This window comes from Eutrigla gurnardus (assembly GCF_963514095.1).
Source record: "Eutrigla gurnardus genome assembly, chromosome: 10".
Lineage (NCBI taxonomy): Eukaryota > Metazoa > Chordata > Actinopteri > Perciformes > Triglidae > Eutrigla > Eutrigla gurnardus.
The window spans coordinates 6,528,473-6,546,755 of record NC_139924.1 but is presented as its reverse complement, the minus strand read 5'-3'; the positions used below and the strand labels follow the sequence as shown (position 1 = coordinate 6,546,755).

Sequence of the window (18,283 nt, the reverse complement as noted above, 5' to 3'; positions counted from 1 at the left end):
GTATAATATTTGATACAGGTAAGGTTAAGAGGTCAGCAAATATATTATGACATTGTTAGGTTGAACTGATACTGGCATATTTCACTGAAAGGCTACGCTGATCCATCATGACTAATACTCAGGTGTCTCATGTTTTAAGTGAAAAAAAACCTGTCTTAAATCATTTCCTCCATTACCGAGATTGTTAAACTGACCATTTTTTGTGTGATTCATATGAAAGTCGGGTGCAGATAAAATCTGAAAGGAAAAAGCAAGCAAGGCTTTCCTTTTTTGAATGTGTCATGGCACCATTTATTTATTAAAGTTATGCATAACCTTCCAACTTGATCATTGTACATATGTTGAACTTCATGACATTATTAGAATATCAGGCAGTCGATCAGCTTCGCCAACAGGAGCGGAAGGAAGCAGCATTTCTGTCAGGCGCTGATACAGAAAGAGCATGATGGCTCCTTGTAGAAGAGGGGGAGCGGGGCGAGAAGCCCGAATGCAGATGGGGAAGCATGACATATAGAGTGTGGGAGGGGATAAATAAGCATTAAAGACACTGGGCTGTGAGGGAAAGGAGAAGGATGACACCCATAAGTGTTCACAGGGAAAAGAAAGGGGGACGAGTCATACGCAAAGGAGAAAAAGGAGCAGACGAGAGGCAAAATACCCCTCACAGTGAGGAGGAGGAGGAGGAGGAAGGAGGCAGCACGAAAATCCAACAGGACCAGATCAGAGCCTTCAGACTCTTCATTCTAGTTAACGCCACACCTAGAATTCATCTGAAATTCTAGCTTTTAACACAATTCAAGAGTTTTTAAACACAATGGGATCTATCCATCACCAGTGCAACTCTGGCCTCTATCAGTCTGAATATATTTCTGCCATTTCACCAGGGTACGCTAGGCTAGCGTGCTTGTACGCTAGCGTGCAACCAACACTCACACTAACCCTGTATGACTGAAGCAGGAAAAGCAGCCAAAAAGGTAACACCATGGCCAAAAGCATGTAAGCAATGTGGGAAACACTTTTTAAATGAAAAGAAAAAAAATAAATACATCTTGGGATAAAAAAAAAAAAAAAAATCTTAATACATTATCTTAAAATTTTCCTTTTCTTGTTTTGTGTTTCATATATATATATTTATATATATTCTAAACACACATCTTTGTACATTTTGGTATAAGTTCTCTTTCTTGCAAGGAGGTCCAGGGAAAATGGGTGTTATATGGTAGAGGGATGAGGTTTTGGGGGCAATCCCACTTCCCTGATTGCCTTGTGCTGATGGAGGAGGGGGTGGGAGGGGCGTGGCATCACAGAGATGACTCCACCCATCAAACGTTTCTGCTCACACTCAAGTCTCTCATTCTCTGTGGCAACCGTGGGCGACGGCGATGGAAAAAAAGGGGCTCAGCAGTGAGAGGACAAGCTTATAGGACGTCCAGAAAGTCCAGGACACAAGAAGTAGAAACAGACTACAAGTCGGTACTTCCTCTTTGGGACCAGAGCTAAAAGCTGCTTTATGGTCTTCCACTATCTCTTATCTGGGAAGAAATGAAGGCATAGGATCAGAAACGGGACAGATATGGGAAGTGACTTGCATATTCCAGTCTAGTAACTCATATGTTGCGTGTGAATTGGGTTACCTTTGTTTCCGTCCATGTCTGCTGCTGACCTCTCTGGCCTTTGGCGTATTAGATTATTGTACTTGGCCTCAACCTCCTTCAAAAGTAACCAACAACTCATGGTCAGATCAGGCAATCGAGATGACCACAATGACTTCATACTGTCTTTACAGGAATGTGTGTTGGTAATTGACCATTACATACCTTCAGATAGTTGAGGTTGACCTGCAGGATTCTAAGGTGAGACAAGACCTGTCTGCTGAAAGAGGACAGGCTGCCGGCCTGCGACGTCGAAGAAAACCGCAAGTTGATGCCAGAGTCAGCAGCACAGCCTTGTGAGGTTCTGAGCTGCTTCCCTGTGGTTGATGCCATGATGTCATCATCTGTGCTGCTCTCTCCTGGGCCACCGTAGCCCTCCAGGACTAAATACCCTGCTGAGAGAATCAAAGGGAGCTATTTAGTACCGCTGCTGCAGGATCAGGGAGAGACACACAGAGAAAGCTGCACCTTGCAATGACAACTGAAAGATATTTATCAGCGAGTACAATCTATTCAAGCCCACAGCGTGGTGTATAATAATGAACCGATTGTTCAAACTGTCCAGGCTCACCATAATCTTCGGGAGAATCAAAGAAGCCCGTGTCCCCAGAGCCCAGGTCCTGAGTCGGGTCATCAGCCTGGGAGCTGTTCTTCTCTGAGCCATTGTGCACCATCACCCGTGCGCGGCTGTCTACGGGGGTCCGCAGCGAAGTGGTCCTGAGGAGACGTGCCCCCGTGGAGCGCTTGGTTTGCTCTAGAGCCTCCTGGGACATCAGCTGGGTCACCAACACCTGCTTTAATGCTGCCACTGAGGGACAGGAGAGCAAACCGCTTTAGGATGAAATCCACACACGATGTGTGTACAGCAGATTCATTCACTGCTCATCATCAGTCATCTGTTCCGTGTGCTTACATGTTTTCAGTGCTTCGTCTGCTCTGGAGGGATACATGTTAAACGAGTCTCCTTCTTTGCCGTCTTCAGTCAATCTGTAAGGTAGCTCTGGGTCCACAAAACCTTCCTCCTCCTCCTCTTCCTCTGCCTTTACTCCTTCAAATGGATTACTACCAGGTAGAGAACTCTGCGTCGCACTTCTCGGCGCTGGACTGCTCTCTTTATCTGAGTGAGTGTCATTAAAGAAAGATTATCTACACAGTAGACTAGAGGAAACTATTTTAAGTAATATGAGGGAAAACGTGTTTCTCCAGACCTGTGGACTGGGTGCTGCCGGTGGATGTGCGGTCTGGGTCACGACTCAGCCTGGAAACACCTTCCGTGATGATCTCCACACCGTCTCTCTCCCCACTGGCACACAAGCATTAAATGTTAGAAGGAAGCGCAAACGCCTGAGAAGCATCTGATCTGATCATTAAATCAGAAAGCTGATCAAACATACTCAGTCTGAGGTAATGGTATGACGCTGTGAGGTTTGACTTTCATGGCATCCGCTCTCTGGGTGATTAGACGCTGCCACCTTGTGCAAGAGAGAGAGAAAAACGGAGTTATTAGCCCATTAACACCTGGAGCAACACATATTCAAAAAATCAATCAAACGGTACGTCGACGTACGTTCTCTGATCTGAGACCGTCGGTGCCATCAGCTCGTAGATCTGGGCTCCGTTGTCTGACATGGATAGGACGAAGAAGGATTTGTTGTCTGGAAGGGGAGAGTGAGGACACGGATGAATGACAATTTTGCCCGACAAGCATGAAGCCACACACTTTCTGGATGTTGTATAGCGAGGAGTTGTTCAGTTCTTTGTTTTGATCTCATTTTTGTTTTACTTACTTCATTTCATTTATTGCATTTTTGTAAAAACGGAAAGAGAAAGCTTTGAACTGACCTGTGGCCACGGAGCGCACCAGCACAGTGTTGAGTTTGATGATGGGGCTGAAGATATGTTTGGTATCTGCTGTGCCTGCCAGGTTTTTACTGTGACACTTCAGGATCAGACGCTCATCTTGTTTCTGTAGCAGAACCAGGATGTCCTGCAGGAGGAGGGTGTACAACTCTGAAAGGAGACAGAGGCGCTGACGTTTAGTTTTTGGCAGCGATGTCGAAGTTTAATCACAATCAAACTCTTAAAGCGTGCTGGTCACGAACCAATGGTCTTGTCCTTGTTCACTTTCCATGACAGCGGCCCCTCATGCACCATCGTTCTCTTGGTTAAATCCAAATTCTGAAGGAGGTAGAACGTGAAAATTAATGTAAAGCTTAAGTGCTTGCTTCTGGTCCACGGAGTCATTTCCATCAGCACGACCACTCTACTGAGCAGATATTACATGCAGGGTACGTGGGTGTGCAACAAGTGAGTGTGCTTTAACAAGCTGAAAGGGTTGTTTAGATCACTCACCTTTAGCTCGAGGATCACAGGGTTGTCTGTCTGCTTTAGAGAAGAGAGGTCCAATCTTCTCTGATAGTCTTCCAACCTCTAAAGGAAGGACGGAGGGAAATGGAGACGGAGAGAAGGGCATAAGTACGAGGTCTTTAAAAAGGAAGTGCTGCCTGAGGAGCGAAAGAAATGTATGTCGCTGAAGAGGAAAAAAGGAAGGACTTAGGATGAGACCGAAGGGGAAGAGCAGAAAAGTCAAGGGGATGGTATAAAAAGGAGAGGAGATTTTAGAAAACATCCTACCTGCTTGTCCTCAGATTCCTTCACAGCCTGGTTGACATGATTGAGAATCTTTCTACAGCAATCGGCTGCCTGCTTCACTTTGTCCTTCTCCACTGCGTTGTCTAAAAGATATTATCACATCAAATAAGAAGTAAGACCTCCTTAGTGCTGCAGGGGGCCGTCCGGCAAATTTATATTTTCTCTGTCCATTAGCAGACCATCGTTCTCAGAAATTATGATAAAGTGGGGGGGCATTATGCTCCGGTAATAGCTGGTTATACGTTATCGTTAGTGCGTTCTCACTGTGTGAGACCCGAGCCCCAGCCAAGACTAAAATGATGCACCAAATAATGGGCGAGACATTTCTCAAAGTGTGCACGGCCACTCCAGGACTATTAAAATGCTAATCTCTCCATTTGTCTCTGTAATTCACTCATGGATGGCATGTTGCCACACAAAACCTTGCTAAAGACTGTATTTTCTTCATTTTTATCCACTTTTTTCTTCCTATCTCAAGGTTTTTTCCTTATCTATTATATTAAATTACATTCAGCATATAAAATGCAAACGAGGTATTATTCCTGTATCACCTGTTTCCATGGTTACTCCCAGCATGAGTAAATTATTACCTAATTGATTTTAGGATGACAGGAGAGAGGGCTGAATACAATAATTGATCTGTTCTCATGGAGTTCACAGGCAGAGGAGTCGCAGCAGAGCAGAGAACCATTCATTTCTGATGGGAGGTTGGAAGGGATCGAAAACGCTATCCAGTAGTTTAGAGAATAAGTATAATAGTGGTTTGAAGCTGCCTTTTTTAAAAGTGGATACGCTATTTCTCTCCCTGTGAAAGAGTCAGTGATTGACAGAAATGTTTTTGACCGAGTGGAACAGACTTTGAAGTGTCTAAATAAGACTGCAGGAGAGAGATGAGTCTTTGTACCTGCCTTAAATGTGAGTGCTTTGTATGAATGCAAAAATCTGTTCTGTGGCTCCTCCTGCAGGTACATCATCAGGGTTTATGCTTTAATCACATCAAGTGTCACGCCCACTATATATACTACACATATAATAATGCTGTAGCAATGAGTCAGACAGGCCAAAGAAAACACTCCTTTTAACTTTGTTGGACATTTGAAGACACTGGACTTGAACTTGTGGTTGGAATTTTCATTATTTTATAGAACAAATTAATTTATGATGAATCAAGAAAGGAATCGGTAGACTAGACAGGTAGTATATTGTATAAGGCAATGTGCACTAAAATAACAGCTCTGATTGGTAGGGCAACAATACAGCACCTGTGTATTTGGCGATGTTTTCTAGCAGCAGGGGGTACTTGGTGAGCCGTTGCATCTCTACAGGAATGATGTCCTTAAGCTGGAGTCGGCGACACAGTCTGTTACTCTCTGCCTCCTGCAAAGCCATAACACAAGTTCAGGACGGGTGGATTTAAGCTGTCGTCAATCAGCCAAAATGCATCTTTTAATGAGTAGAAACGGAGACTGGCTGACGCTACTCTAGCTTAGCTTTTAACTCAGAGAAATTACATTTTAGATGAATTTCCTGAATTAAACAGAAGCATAACTCTGTATGATACATGGTGAGGTGCTAATTCAATAGTTACTAACTACACATTGCAGAGACTAAACCACTCTGGAAAGCTGAATGCCAATACCTGGACGAACGAAGTAAACCGCGAGTCTTTCTTCTGCTTGGTCTTGATGATCTCCAGAGCAAAAGGCTGGTTGCTGCAGAACGTCCCCACCGCCTTCTTGATCTTCTCCTCCTCGCCACCGCTGAACTGTTACCACCCAACCCAGGACAGGGAAGAGACGGACAGAGACAGTGATCAGTCACTCAGTCGATCTGGGTCAGGGGTAGTTGCTATGGAAATGTCTAGTATTTAACCACTACAATGAGCAGCAACTCCCAGAAGGGGGCCAGGCTTAAGACCTCGTAGCAGAGACAGCTTACGTTTAAATGTAGACTGGATGAATGCTCGGACCCTCGGGGGACCATTTAGCCTACTTATCCCCCATAGAGACATTTTAGACAAGGCTGCCAGCTGATACGCAGCTACCTCACATCTAATGTATCACACATGATATCGAGATGTCAGCCAAATCTAGGCCACTGACTGACAGAACCGTTTACTCGTTTGCCTCCACTGTGATTACTCATTTCTTGGCAGAGTTGATCTTTTGTGCTTTGTCTGAGTTTTTGTCTTTCGGGATTTCGTGTAGGATTTAAGGGCTTATTGTTAACCCCTTCTCTCTCATATTTTAAGTGTCCTCAAACATTTCCACGTACAGATGACATCTCAAAGTTATCACAATTGTGGCTGAAGAAAGCAATCTCATGCCAACATCAACATGTTTATCTCACTATGAAGCAATTTCAGGCCACAGTTAAATTTCTTTCTGCACAATAATATCCCCCCCCCCCCCCCCCCCTATACAACATCCGTCATCTTGAAATGTATTCAATATAAGAAAATGTTTGAAAGAGAAAATACAATTTCAGCCTGAGAATTGTACTCACCCAGGAGAGCAAGTCGTCTCCTATCTGATCAATTACTGAAGATTCATTTCTCCTCCGAACAGCTGCCATTTGCTCCAGTATTGAAACTGAAATTCAAAGGAAAAGCACCGATGATCAGTGTGTGTGTGTGTGTGTGTACATAGGTTAACAAAAAGGGAGAATACAACATGAAAATGTGAGGGTACTGTGTGTTCTGTGGTTGTAGTTTGACTAATACAAACTTTATTTTGATCCTCACTTTAAAGTTTCTTTTGTTTTTTTTTTACTGCATCTCAATGGTTCAAGAGCAGTCATGCACAGACTAAGATTTTGGGATCTATGTGTGTGTGTGTGTGTACCATGCAGCTGTAGAATCTCGTCCAGGTTAGTGAAGATGTTCTTGATGTCAGCTGGAGGAAGGATGGCCTCCTTGGAGAGCTTCTGGTAGAAGACGTGGTCCAAAACTCTCAGCATCCTTACATGTGCACGCTCTGTGTAAAACAGCTCTGCAGACACAATTCAAGATGTTCATTCACAATGGCAGATCGTTTGCACAGCTGGACATGATGTACATTTGACAGCTCCTTGGGTTGGATCTCAGCAGATGCTCAGCTGCTGCACATCTCCCTCTTAATTATGTGTAGTGCTGAGCCATGTCCTCACCGTTGATGACTTCCTGTCTCTTGATTTCCTGAGGCCTGAGACCCGCTAGGACTTCTCGCCCCACCAGCTGCTGCCAGTTTGGAGGGTCATGCTCAGAGTCTGTCCCTTGGTCGTCCTCACTCTGGACGTCAGCTGCAGCCGGTCCCTCAAGCCTAGGGCAAGACAGACGGTTCGTTTTTCATCTGGCCACTCAACCTTTACAAAGAGTTTAGATGAATATTATTAAAATATGAAAATTAGCAGGTATCCTCACCTTCTTATGGCCTTTGGTGTTCCCTCGTGGGCTCTGCAAAAATATTAACAGTGAAATCGATGTAAAAAATATATATTCTCTGCTAATGGATGTATTTCTGCAAATGTGACACAAAAAAAGCACCTGTCGCTTTCTCTGTCGTCCTCTTGCAGTTGGTCCAGGCTGTAAAGGTCAAAGTGCGAAGCAGGGTAGGGCAACCCATCAAGAGGGTCAGGCTGAAGGCCGTCACTCAGCCTGGAGGGGCCTGAGGTCGGAGTCCCACCTGAGAGACGAGTAAGAAGTTAGAAACCTTCGCCTCCTCTGGGTTTTAACTTCCACTGATGTGTTTCCTTTAGTCGTTCGGTAGCTCACCCATATCAGTGTCTCGGCTAGTGTCTGAGCTATAGGTGGCGCTGTTTGGGGATGAGGTGTTGACAGACATGGAGTGTATGAGTTCAGAGCCCTCGCTTGATTGGCTGCCTCGTAGACGACCAGATTCCATGTGATCACTTGCCCCTAGTGAAGGCTGAGACAACTGTTTCTGAGGCCGGGGGCGACCGTCCAAGGCTTTACCCACTGAATACGGAGAAAGGTGGTGTCAAAATTTGAAAAAGCTTTAAAAGAAGTGTCCTAATTTTGGCTCATTCAAAAGTCCTGACTCACCAGATGCTGCTTCAATGCGGCTGGGCCGACGCTGAGGTCCAAGGATACTGGGAAATCTGGGTTTCTTCACCTTCTCTTCTCCTTCCTTTTCTGTCTTGATGCTTTTCTGTGATTTATTAAAAAGAAGGTAAGTGTCAGGGAGATTCTACGGGGAGGGGGAGAAGGGAAAGAAGTAGCTAAGTAAGTACCTTGATCTTGGGAAGAAAGTTGATCCTGACCCGTTTGGACTCTAGACTGCGAGGTTCCTTGACCCTCACACCAAGGTGCTTCATGTATGTATAGATGACATACTGCATTGTAGTGCTGAAAGAAAACAGAAGTGACAACACTTGAGTTTAGTTGCTCCATTTCCAATCTTAACCGACAAAACAACAGGATACTAAAACTGGAAGTGTCCATATTGTGACTCGCACCATATGTCAAACCAGTCCTCCTCGTACAGTTTCTACACAAACCATCTGGGGTATGCCGCCACCATATGGCATTTCAAACAAGACTGTTTCAATCAGTCACACTTTTGAATTATTAAATATAAACACACTGCATAAATTACATGTTCTCTTTAAGAAACTGCCCGCATGTTTAATTTGTAAACTGTGGGGGAAATAGAACAGGGCTTGAATGACACTAATATGTTGTGTTCTTGGCCCAAACATCAAAGAATACACTTTAAAAGTTGAAAAAAATGACAAGGACTGACAGATATTATTCATTTAGCACATTATTGGTTTTTAAATCATTCATTTAAATTAGTCAAAAAGTAAAGTAAAGTAAAGTAATAAATCTGTTATTTTATATTATTTGGGGGCACATTAAATACTGTGAATGTATCATATCATAAGTCTGAAATTATCATATCATAAGCATCATATGCTTTGAGAAATACTATTCCTACCAATCACCCAAACCGCTCCACAATATCAGATAATTTGCTTACCATTTCTCCTCCTCTGTGGTCTGAGTACTTAACCTATAAACAAAAAGACAAACTGTCTGAGTGGCTGATAATGGTTAGAAACTTGAGATATTTTGTGCATCCGAGCAGCCGTCCGTATGCATGGCGTGTCTGCATGTGCTACTTACAGGATATCCTCTATTTTGGTGATGATGTTTTCGGCATACGAGCGCTCTCGCTCCAGAGTGACACGGTCTCTGACCCTCTCTTGGTCCAGTCTGGTCAGCTCTACTTCAGCCACCGTTAGGCCCATACTGCGCTTCTGTCTACATGTGCCAACATATCACGTGACATTCAGCGGTTAGGTTGACAACGCCTTTTATCATGTGCTTGATGTAAGGACCAAACTCTCAAGTTCTCCAATTAATCAGAACCAACCAAACCGTGGACAAGTTTACCTGAAATCCTCGAGGTTCTTCTGGATGTCAGGGAGCAGAGAGTCCTGCAGTGTTTGAACATGTTGTCGGTTTATTTCCTCTGGGATCAGTTCTGTCCGCCGGCGGTCTGCAAACACATGCACACATGATCACATATACTGTGCGGCAAGTCTCTAACAGGATTATGTCAAGTGCACACTAAATATGCATGAGAGCATTTGAGTTTTCAACACCTTGGTTGGGAGTGTGTATGGCTTTTGACACTAGGCCGACAACCAAATGAAGCAAAAGCACAGCTGAAATACTTACCGAGATCAGTAGAGATGGATTCTGGAACAACAACTTTCAAATTCTGGAAAGAAAATAAAACATTGTATCCTAAAACAATCCATTGGAAGAAAAAAAGTAACAATGTGTAAACAAATCATAAATCAAGGCATCATCATCATCACATGTTATGACCTTAAAATGATATAATAGTGAATTACTAACAAATAGATCACCTTATTCTAACCTGTAAATGGGCAATTTGGTGTTAACTGAGTTTATTGATCATTTCAAGAGTTCGTGCTTTGGACATAAAGACAACAACTACAGATGGTGGGCTGTTCTCAGTGTAATTAGTGTCATTTTGACAATGTGGTGAAAAGCAACAATCGTCTTGTTTTTGTTAAAATCTAATCAGCGAGGTACAGATGGATGACGATTGCATGAGTCTGACTTGCAGAGCCTATATTTCAGTGTGGTGAACAAAAAGTGAACATACTGCTCCACGGTCAATGAAGAAGGTGTGGAGGTCCATGAACACCCTTCTGGTCTCTTTGGAGTTGGTCTGCTTGTAGAAGTCAGCATGGAGGTAGCACAGCTGAAGACATAAGATAATGATTCATTAAAACAAACGCTGAGCTGTGGTGTTTGCCACGCTGCATGAAAACAGCAAAAGAAAACATAAAGGATCATAACAAGGTGTGAAGTGAGAGTGTTACCACAGGAGCAGGGTCGAACTGAGAGATGACATGGTGAAGGAAGGCTGCGAGGTGGGCGGGACGAGACTTGAGCTGCTCGATGTTGTTAAAGCTGTTACACTGGCCATTTGTCTGGAACAAAATCATACAACGGTTTGCACTTTTGGCCCCTTTGCTGACTTGACATGTGACAGGAGTTTGAATACTGTTATTTAGACCTTTCTTTCAAAGAAAAGTGTATAATTACAGCGTCAAGCCCTTTTAAAAAATGTTTTGAATATGACAGCTGTTTCGTATTATGTTTGACTTTGCCCTGTTCACACCTGGCATTAGCATGTGATCCGATCACAAGTGGACCACAGTAAGTAGATCGGTTCACACATGGCATTAGAATGCATCTCCACGTGTGTCCCGAGTGACCTTTAGTGATCAGATTTCACTCCCCCTCTCTATATGCACATAATTCACATTTGTCAAGACCAAATGCGTTTTAAATGTTAAATGTTTAAATGGAGGCAGCAGTATAAATCAATCAATGTCTCCGATTAGGTTTAGGAGGTTTGTTGGGATATACGGCCATCTCTTGCTCAGACAGCAATCAGACCTCAATAGCCGCTCACAGAGAGATTCTGAAAAAGAGCCGCCGTTATATTAGCTTTGCTTTTTCACCCTGAACGAAACAATGGCGGGATAATGCTGTTCCACTGTGTGATTTCAGACAGCACGCCAACATTGCAGGGGCAAAAGAGGCTTTTAAAACAACAGCATCGGCGTACCACCACACAGGCTGTCCCCTTCTGACACAGACATCGGCTCGGCTCTATGACTTCCACCGCTACCGGCTCAGCGGCAGAACAAACTCTGGTCCTTTCATGCAGAACAGCGAGCCGGAATAATGGCAGTGAAAGGGGCTATTGTGTCCTCAATGTGTCTTGGGTGCATTAACACCTGTACTTAGAGCCGTCCAATGGTGACTGGATCACCCAAGACGTATGTTAATGCCAGGTCTAATCAGGGTGATAGATGTTAAGATTGTGCTGCAGTAAAATACCTGTTCCTGGTCTGAATCAAAATAGTCGTCCTCAGCTCCAATGATTTGCGAGACGAGGCGGGAGGAAGAGGGACTGCTAACTGTGGTAGGGGACAGAGAGTCCTGGGGAAATGATAGTGGTACATTGGAGAATTAGTGTTTTCTTAGTGAAATTCTCAATATGGACATTTATAGAGCAACTGATCTGGAGTATACTCGCAACATTTATTTAAGAAACACACTTCAAAACTGCATTTCTTACACAGAACTTGGCCAAAGAGTATAGTTACCAGGTCAGTGGCGTCCTCTGCCTCTGGAGAGTGGCAGGAGTTGAAGCTGTTCCTGGGTGTGCTCTTTGGGCTGGGGCAGGATACCTCTCTTGAATAAAGGCTCTCTGGAGATCCAGGCCCAAATCCGCGAGATATCTGGAGGTGGGATGGAACAAAGCATTACATTCTCTGCAGCAAAGGGCCGTGGGTTAGATTCTGACATTCTTAAATATTCTATTTAATATAATATTTAACAAAACAAAAACAAAAACACCCGTTTCTAAATAATTTATTCCATTAGTTATCGTACATGACCAAAAATGAAATAAAAAACTAATTTAATTAAGCACAACACCATGACTCTATTGTCCTACAGCTTACCTAGGATTGGATTGCAGGTATAATACTAAGATCGTGGGAACATTTTAATTATGTTGGTTGTGCTGACAACTTACAGGAGTGCTGCTCCAGGACAGGTCTGTACTGTGGTCTCCCTTTGAGGTGGGAGTGTGCTCGGTGTCAAACATGCTACCATCATCTGCATCACCACCTGGAACAGCCTCCTACAGATTCAAGTAAGAACGAGATCCGTTATTAGTTACAGCAGTATTACACAACAACAGGGTTCATAAAGTCCAGAATAAAACATATTTAAGGACGGGCTACATTGCTGTTAATTTAATGAGCTTGAATTTTAAAGTATTTTCATGAAATGTGATTTATTTTAAAATTGAGAGAGCAGACTATTATGTTAAGACAGGGTTCAGTGTGTGATGTATATAAAATAAGCTGTTACGCAGACACAAAAGAGTGGGTTCCCATAGAGAAAGCCTAATCCTCTGATAAGATTAGGATTAATGTTTGTCTGGAACGATCCCCGCACTACACAATTATACTGCTTGGATAATGCCGGTAGATCAGTGTCCCTACATGCCTTATTCTGTATGCAAGTACATTGTTATTGAGGGAGTTATTTGCTTTACCTGTGTTGCCCCAGTGGCCTTGAAGAGCTGACCCTGCAGCTGAGGAATGTGTTTCTTAGCTTCCTGGATGTCTTTCAGTAGTTTGGGGGAAGGGTTCCTGCTGTACTCCTCCTTCATAACCTTTACAGCAAGAGGGGTGAAATCAAAACAAGCAATCAGGCCCAGCAGCACTCTCTTATTTGTATATCATCAGGCAAGTAAAATATTGCTCTGTCGAGGCTCGGCATTAACATGCATCTTGGGTGATCTGCTCACAAGTGGACGGCTCTAAGCGCAGATTTAAATGCACCGAGGAGGTATTGAGATCCGGATATGGCCACATTCTTTTAACAGTGTGTACAGTCTCCCGGGTCACATTTGAGGACCGCCTGCTCAAATGATGACATCTGTGTACGTAGAAGTACGTTCTCATTAGCTAGCTTTGCCCGCAATGTCTGACAATTTCAAAAAGCCAAGAAATAAATATAAATTATAAATGTGTCAAATGGCTTTTGTGTTTTGGGTTGCCTGGAACACGCCACGCTCTGTATTGTTTTGATAGCTTCAGTGGTGTGGGGAGATTGTTTTCCACTAGGTGGGGTTACAATCATATAGTTAGCTCTAGGGATTTTGACCCTCTTTGTATTTTTTAACTTGCTGTAATATTTTTCATGTCACAGAAACCACTGAGAGTGAATGCCATCGTGCCTCCTACCCAAAGATTCCTTTCATTTTCACAGATAATAACGCAACATTCCTTAAGAGTGATGAGGTACTACTCCAAACACCCATGATGGAAAACAGTGTTACAATGGAGAGAAGACAGTAAGTGGCAGTGATTGTTATGCTAACCTGCAGCTCCTGCTGCTCTTTGGAGAGCATCCTTTGCAACAAGTCAACCCTCTGGTTGCAGACACTGCTATTCTCATCCTATTGGGAAACAAAACAAAAAGGAAAGTCAAAAAGCAGTAACCCAGATGCATTTAACAATAACGATTACAAATTCAGAAAATGTGTGAGAAAGGATATAAAGAAGCCAGTAGAAAAATTAAAGCACATTTAGAAGGAAGGGACAAATTAAAGCCCCCTTTACAAACAGATTCCACAATACTGGGGAAAGAAGATCTACCATTTAAGCCATTTACACTGAGTTTGTGGAGGCAGGAAATAGAACAGAAGTAAGTGATGTATTTGGTACCCATGGTGGATGAGTGGAGGAGAGACGGTCCAGAGGACTGTAGGGGCGTTCTGCTGCTGGGGAGTTAGGAGAGGAAATGCTAACGCCCAACATTTCAGACTCTGCTTCAGACAAAGGGATCTGGGCGAGCCCTGGAGGACGCCCCAACACTGTGAGGGCCACATACGAGCCCGCTAAAATGAAAAAAATCAAAGCAAAGTGTCAGTTTTCCTTAAAGGTTCATATTTTTATGTGGCTTTTGCTAAAACACAGATAAAGGTACTTACATTTGATAAGCTTCACCACCTCAATGTGATTAGAATGTGTAACAAGGGTCCCGTTAACCTGGAAGACAGCAATGATACTATAATAAAATTAAATACTGAGACCAAACCTCCCATCCTAGGTCTGGCTTTACATTTTCAGTGTTTCTGAGTGACCAGAAGGTGGCAGCCTACAGCCTCCGTATCTGCCTTGGACAACAAAACAGTGACGTTAGCAGTTTAAATACATGGAGATGAACACAATACCTTGATGATCCTGTCTCCTGTCTGAACACCTGCCCGCATAGCAGCCCCATCTGGCAGACACAGAGGAAAACGAGGGATAAAGCCAACAGAAGAGGAAAGAAATGAAACAAATGGAAGAATGAAATGGGTGGAGGGGAAACACACAAGACATATGGCTTTGTGGTGCAATTGTTGGTATTTCTGCACAATGAATACGCCATATAGCCTCGACAGACCAGATGTTGCAAAGAGATTATTTGAGTGCTATTTTGAAAGACTATAACAGTGGTTATACTATGAGAAGGACCTGTTTCACAGCTCCACCCAAAACAAAGGGATTTAGGCAAGAGACAGGTTATTATGAGATCCACGTCTGACTCTATAGTCAGTAGCATACAGCTGTAGTATTAAACCAAATACAGTTTTACTAATACACTATTACGACGTGCATTTTGGATCTTCAGTTTTGTATTGGTAGGGACATTTTAATTGGTGTCACTGAACTGGGGACATAATCTTCTCTGGTCAGTTGGGCTGAAAGTAGGAGGACGGGCATGGCTGATCACTTGTGACTACACGTGATTAGATACATGGGTTTGATCTGTTTCAGTGCAACAAAAACATTAGGTTTTACCGAGGTGACATGCACAAGCTTGGTTGGACCTCATCTTGCCCATTTTAAACCTTAACACAAGTATGAATGAGAAAAGCTGCTACAGATACATTTCGCTCAGTTCATAATGAAGCCAAAAAGAAGTTGTATGAATTATTCAGATGAAACTAAGTAGCCTGCTCTTTGTGTTGAGTCAGTGTCGAGAGCACAAATTGGGAGCCATACAGGGACGGTTGAAGCCTCCCAAGCGGTGATGATAGTGCAACTATCAGTTCCTTCCTATTCTGTCTGTCTCTCTCTACTACTGTACAGACCATGTGATGTTTTTTGTGACCTGATAACAGCCACATCATCCTCTATAGACAGTGCAAGACTGCCGGGGACCACATGAGGATCCTGTCAAAGTCTCCTTTAGATAAAGCAGAAGCTGCAGCTAATGTGAAACTACTGAGCAGGAAATATACAGTCACACTTCTCTAAGTGCCAGAGTGGTGGTGTTTGCTTTGAGTCCCAATTGCTCCTCACATCCCTAAGTTCAGAAATAACTACCATGACAGTTTGATGTCACTGCGTGAAACAGAAGCACATATCTCTATAGCAATTGCTTAGACCAGAAGTAGTAATTGTAACAACACCCTTTTCTTCTGCCTTTAAAGTTTGAGAGTCCACCTTACCTTCTTTGACAAGCTGCACAAACACTGGGTTGTCACCGCTGACAGTGAGCCCAAAGCCATTTTCATCTTTCTGGATGATTACACATCGCTGGACCAGACCTGCAAGTGGGACAGGAATACATAACATGGTCTTCAAAAGGGACAGGAAGTCGCTTAAACAGTGTACTCACTGGAGCCTGTACATCAAATAAAACTAACATCATAGATACTTTAAATAAGCACATGAAAAAGAACATGTATTGTGGAGGGTTCCAACTGAGGGACAATAATCATACATTACAGTCTATGAAGAGTCATTTTTGCACTTGATTTTTGAGTAAGTCCTGATATGTGCTGCACAAGTGGGTTTCAATTAGGGATAAAGGAATAGACCCCTCCTTTAAATGATAGATTCAGATTATCTAAAGTCTATCTCAAAAGAATTCTTGCATGTCCGTATGTACCTTAAGTTAATTATCAATCTATGTTAGGGGTGCACCAAGTACCAATACTAATAGCTACATCTGGACTTTGAGTATCAGCATTTGTTAAATTTGGTTTTGTAAAACATTTACAGATGTTTTATTTATTGTTAAAATAATACATTCTACAACAGGGACTTGGTAAAGAAAAATCTTTACAATGAACAGGAATTATAATTCAAGCGTAACCTTTTAAAAGCAGCAACTTGGTCAAAGGGTAGTATATAAACATGGAATTGAATTGAACATTGATCCAGCTGTCACCAATCCGATCCAGCTATTTGAGTCAGCATCAGCTTGATATCCCATATTGGTATCGCTGCATCCCTAATCTCTGTATTTGTTCCATGTTCATCTTTTTGCACATGAGGAACGATGACAGCAACCAATAATGCTTTCATACAGTTCATATGGTCATTATTGTTTTAAGACAAAAATATCCTTTACCATATCAGGACATGTAGTCTAGCACTCTGTTCTAATCTCAGCATTTACAGTACACTAGAACATTTGAGGGCGGTTTTATGTATTTTGAACATATTTTTGGAAAAGGTTTCACATCTTCTCCTAACTCGTTTTGGTGACAAGACACCAAAAAAGAATAACAAATCATCTTTAAGTCATAAACCTTAATGATAGTGGTCCTTCTGTCTGAGGTGATTTGAAAAAGGCACCCCAGACATTTTTGTTTGTAGTGTCACAGGCCACAAGGAGGAACGTTACTTTTCAGGTTCTTATACGAGGTGTAGCGTAGCAAAAAGAGATTAGAGCTTATCTAATGTCTGGCTTACACTGACTAGACTTACAAGACAGTAGAGACAAAAGAGTGCATAATGCAAAGAATGCAGACGGTTCAATGTTATCATGAACAAGAAGAAGTGAATTTTCCAATAATAGCAAGCTTTTAAAAACTTCTCCACAAAAAGGAGAAATGATATAAGTAACCCAAACTGAGTAAGGTGACCCTTGAGCTGGTCTCTGCAGAATCAACCAGAGGTGAGTCGATCGATAAGGTGAGTGGTGGGGTGGGGGTTGGAGAGTGGAAGGAACAGGAGCTAATACATGGAGAGAGGATAGGGGAGGCAAAGGCCCCAGGCTGGGGGGGAGGGGTATGATGAGAGGGTTAGGTCGAGCTCCGGGAGCAGGGGGAAGGGAAAGGAGGAGAGGGCAGGGGTGTCAAGGAAACAGATGAAGCCATATGGGTTAAAGAGCTGGTGTGAATTTGCCTCTAGGTGTTGATCGTTTGCTTGTGTTCTAATAGTATTTTAGAGATCTTTGGTTGGTGAGCATAAACCAAGAGGATCACTGATCAGGTTAAACCATCTAAACTCATATATTATTCAGAGGCTTGACTGATCTGTAATCTGCACTCTTTGCTGAAACACAAGGAAATGTGCTCTAGAGACTAAACTGACCTTTAATATTGACAGAGTACCTTGAGCCAAACAATCACAGAAAGATTGTTGTTACAATAAATCAACACCGCATACAAAGCTCAGACTATTTTCCTTAAATCGAAAAGTCTGTTTAAAAATCAACGCTTCGACTGCTGTTCTGTGATAAAGGCCTTTCATCCATGAGATTCTTTGATTATAAACTGACACATGACGGGATAAAATGGAGATAATGATTCAAACAGACAGAGACAACACACATAAGCTTTGTGGCACATGATAATAAGGATCATCTTGATAAACTGTGTCCTAGACAGAGACTAGACGAGCAGAAATCTGTCTCTGTCGGTCTAAAGACAGTTATTGTGAAAAAGTGCTCCAGATGATGTAAGAAGTGAGAGAGAGACCAGAGTTAAGAAGACACTCACAACACAGGGGCGATGAGGCTCCATAATGACCCTGCTTACTGAAAACGCTTTGTTCAGTGGGCGCTGGGCTTTACTCTAACAGAAAGTAAGTCCCTGTAAGCATGCAAGTATTATTTTCTGTGT

The 18,283-nt window shown here is 42.8% G+C and overlaps 1 protein-coding gene across 3 annotated transcripts in view; it reads right to left on the bottom strand.

Moving 5' to 3' along the window:
* Window positions 1-261: 261 nt before the first annotated feature.
* Window positions 262-18,283, bottom strand: part of arhgef12a (Rho guanine nucleotide exchange factor (GEF) 12a) — a 35,874-nt gene continuing 17,852 nt past the window's right edge. For 2 of the 3 annotated variants that reach the window (XM_084020060.1, XM_084020062.1), the window contains 37 exons: window positions 15,878-15,976; window positions 14,612-14,661; window positions 14,369-14,426; window positions 14,103-14,275; window positions 13,757-13,834; window positions 12,926-13,045; window positions 12,398-12,505; window positions 11,964-12,098; window positions 11,695-11,796; window positions 10,665-10,775; window positions 10,445-10,543; window positions 9,988-10,030; window positions 9,700-9,805; window positions 9,430-9,567; window positions 9,284-9,316; window positions 8,535-8,649; window positions 8,347-8,452; window positions 8,056-8,259; window positions 7,828-7,966; window positions 7,705-7,737; window positions 7,452-7,603; window positions 7,148-7,294; window positions 6,810-6,895; window positions 5,944-6,069; window positions 5,567-5,681; window positions 4,287-4,387; window positions 4,005-4,082; window positions 3,755-3,830; window positions 3,495-3,662; window positions 3,220-3,307; window positions 3,047-3,124; window positions 2,861-2,955; window positions 2,566-2,769; window positions 2,224-2,460; window positions 1,818-2,047; window positions 1,635-1,710; window positions 262-1,532 (listed from right to left, as the gene is read on the bottom strand). In XM_084020060.1, the coding sequence (XP_083876186.1) occupies window positions 1,522-1,532; window positions 1,635-1,710; window positions 1,818-2,047; window positions 2,224-2,460; window positions 2,566-2,769; window positions 2,861-2,955; window positions 3,047-3,124; window positions 3,220-3,307; window positions 3,495-3,662; window positions 3,755-3,830; window positions 4,005-4,082; window positions 4,287-4,387; window positions 5,567-5,681; window positions 5,944-6,069; window positions 6,810-6,895; window positions 7,148-7,294; window positions 7,452-7,603; window positions 7,705-7,737; window positions 7,828-7,966; window positions 8,056-8,259; window positions 8,347-8,452; window positions 8,535-8,649; window positions 9,284-9,316; window positions 9,430-9,567; window positions 9,700-9,805; window positions 9,988-10,030; window positions 10,445-10,543; window positions 10,665-10,775; window positions 11,695-11,796; window positions 11,964-12,098; window positions 12,398-12,505; window positions 12,926-13,045; window positions 13,757-13,834; window positions 14,103-14,275; window positions 14,369-14,426; window positions 14,612-14,661; window positions 15,878-15,976 (4,118 nt within the window). In that variant the 3' untranslated portion in view covers window positions 262-1,521. The remainder of the gene's footprint in view (window positions 1,533-1,634; window positions 1,711-1,817; window positions 2,048-2,223; window positions 2,461-2,565; window positions 2,770-2,860; window positions 2,956-3,046; window positions 3,125-3,219; window positions 3,308-3,494; window positions 3,663-3,754; window positions 3,831-4,004; window positions 4,083-4,286; window positions 4,388-5,566; window positions 5,682-5,943; window positions 6,070-6,809; window positions 6,896-7,147; window positions 7,295-7,451; window positions 7,604-7,704; window positions 7,738-7,827; window positions 7,967-8,055; window positions 8,260-8,346; window positions 8,453-8,534; window positions 8,650-9,283; window positions 9,317-9,429; window positions 9,568-9,699; window positions 9,806-9,987; window positions 10,031-10,444; window positions 10,544-10,664; window positions 10,776-11,694; window positions 11,797-11,963; window positions 12,099-12,397; window positions 12,506-12,925; window positions 13,046-13,756; window positions 13,835-14,102; window positions 14,276-14,368; window positions 14,427-14,611; window positions 14,662-15,877; window positions 15,977-18,283) is intronic. The other variant, XM_084020061.1, reaches the window with a different exon arrangement.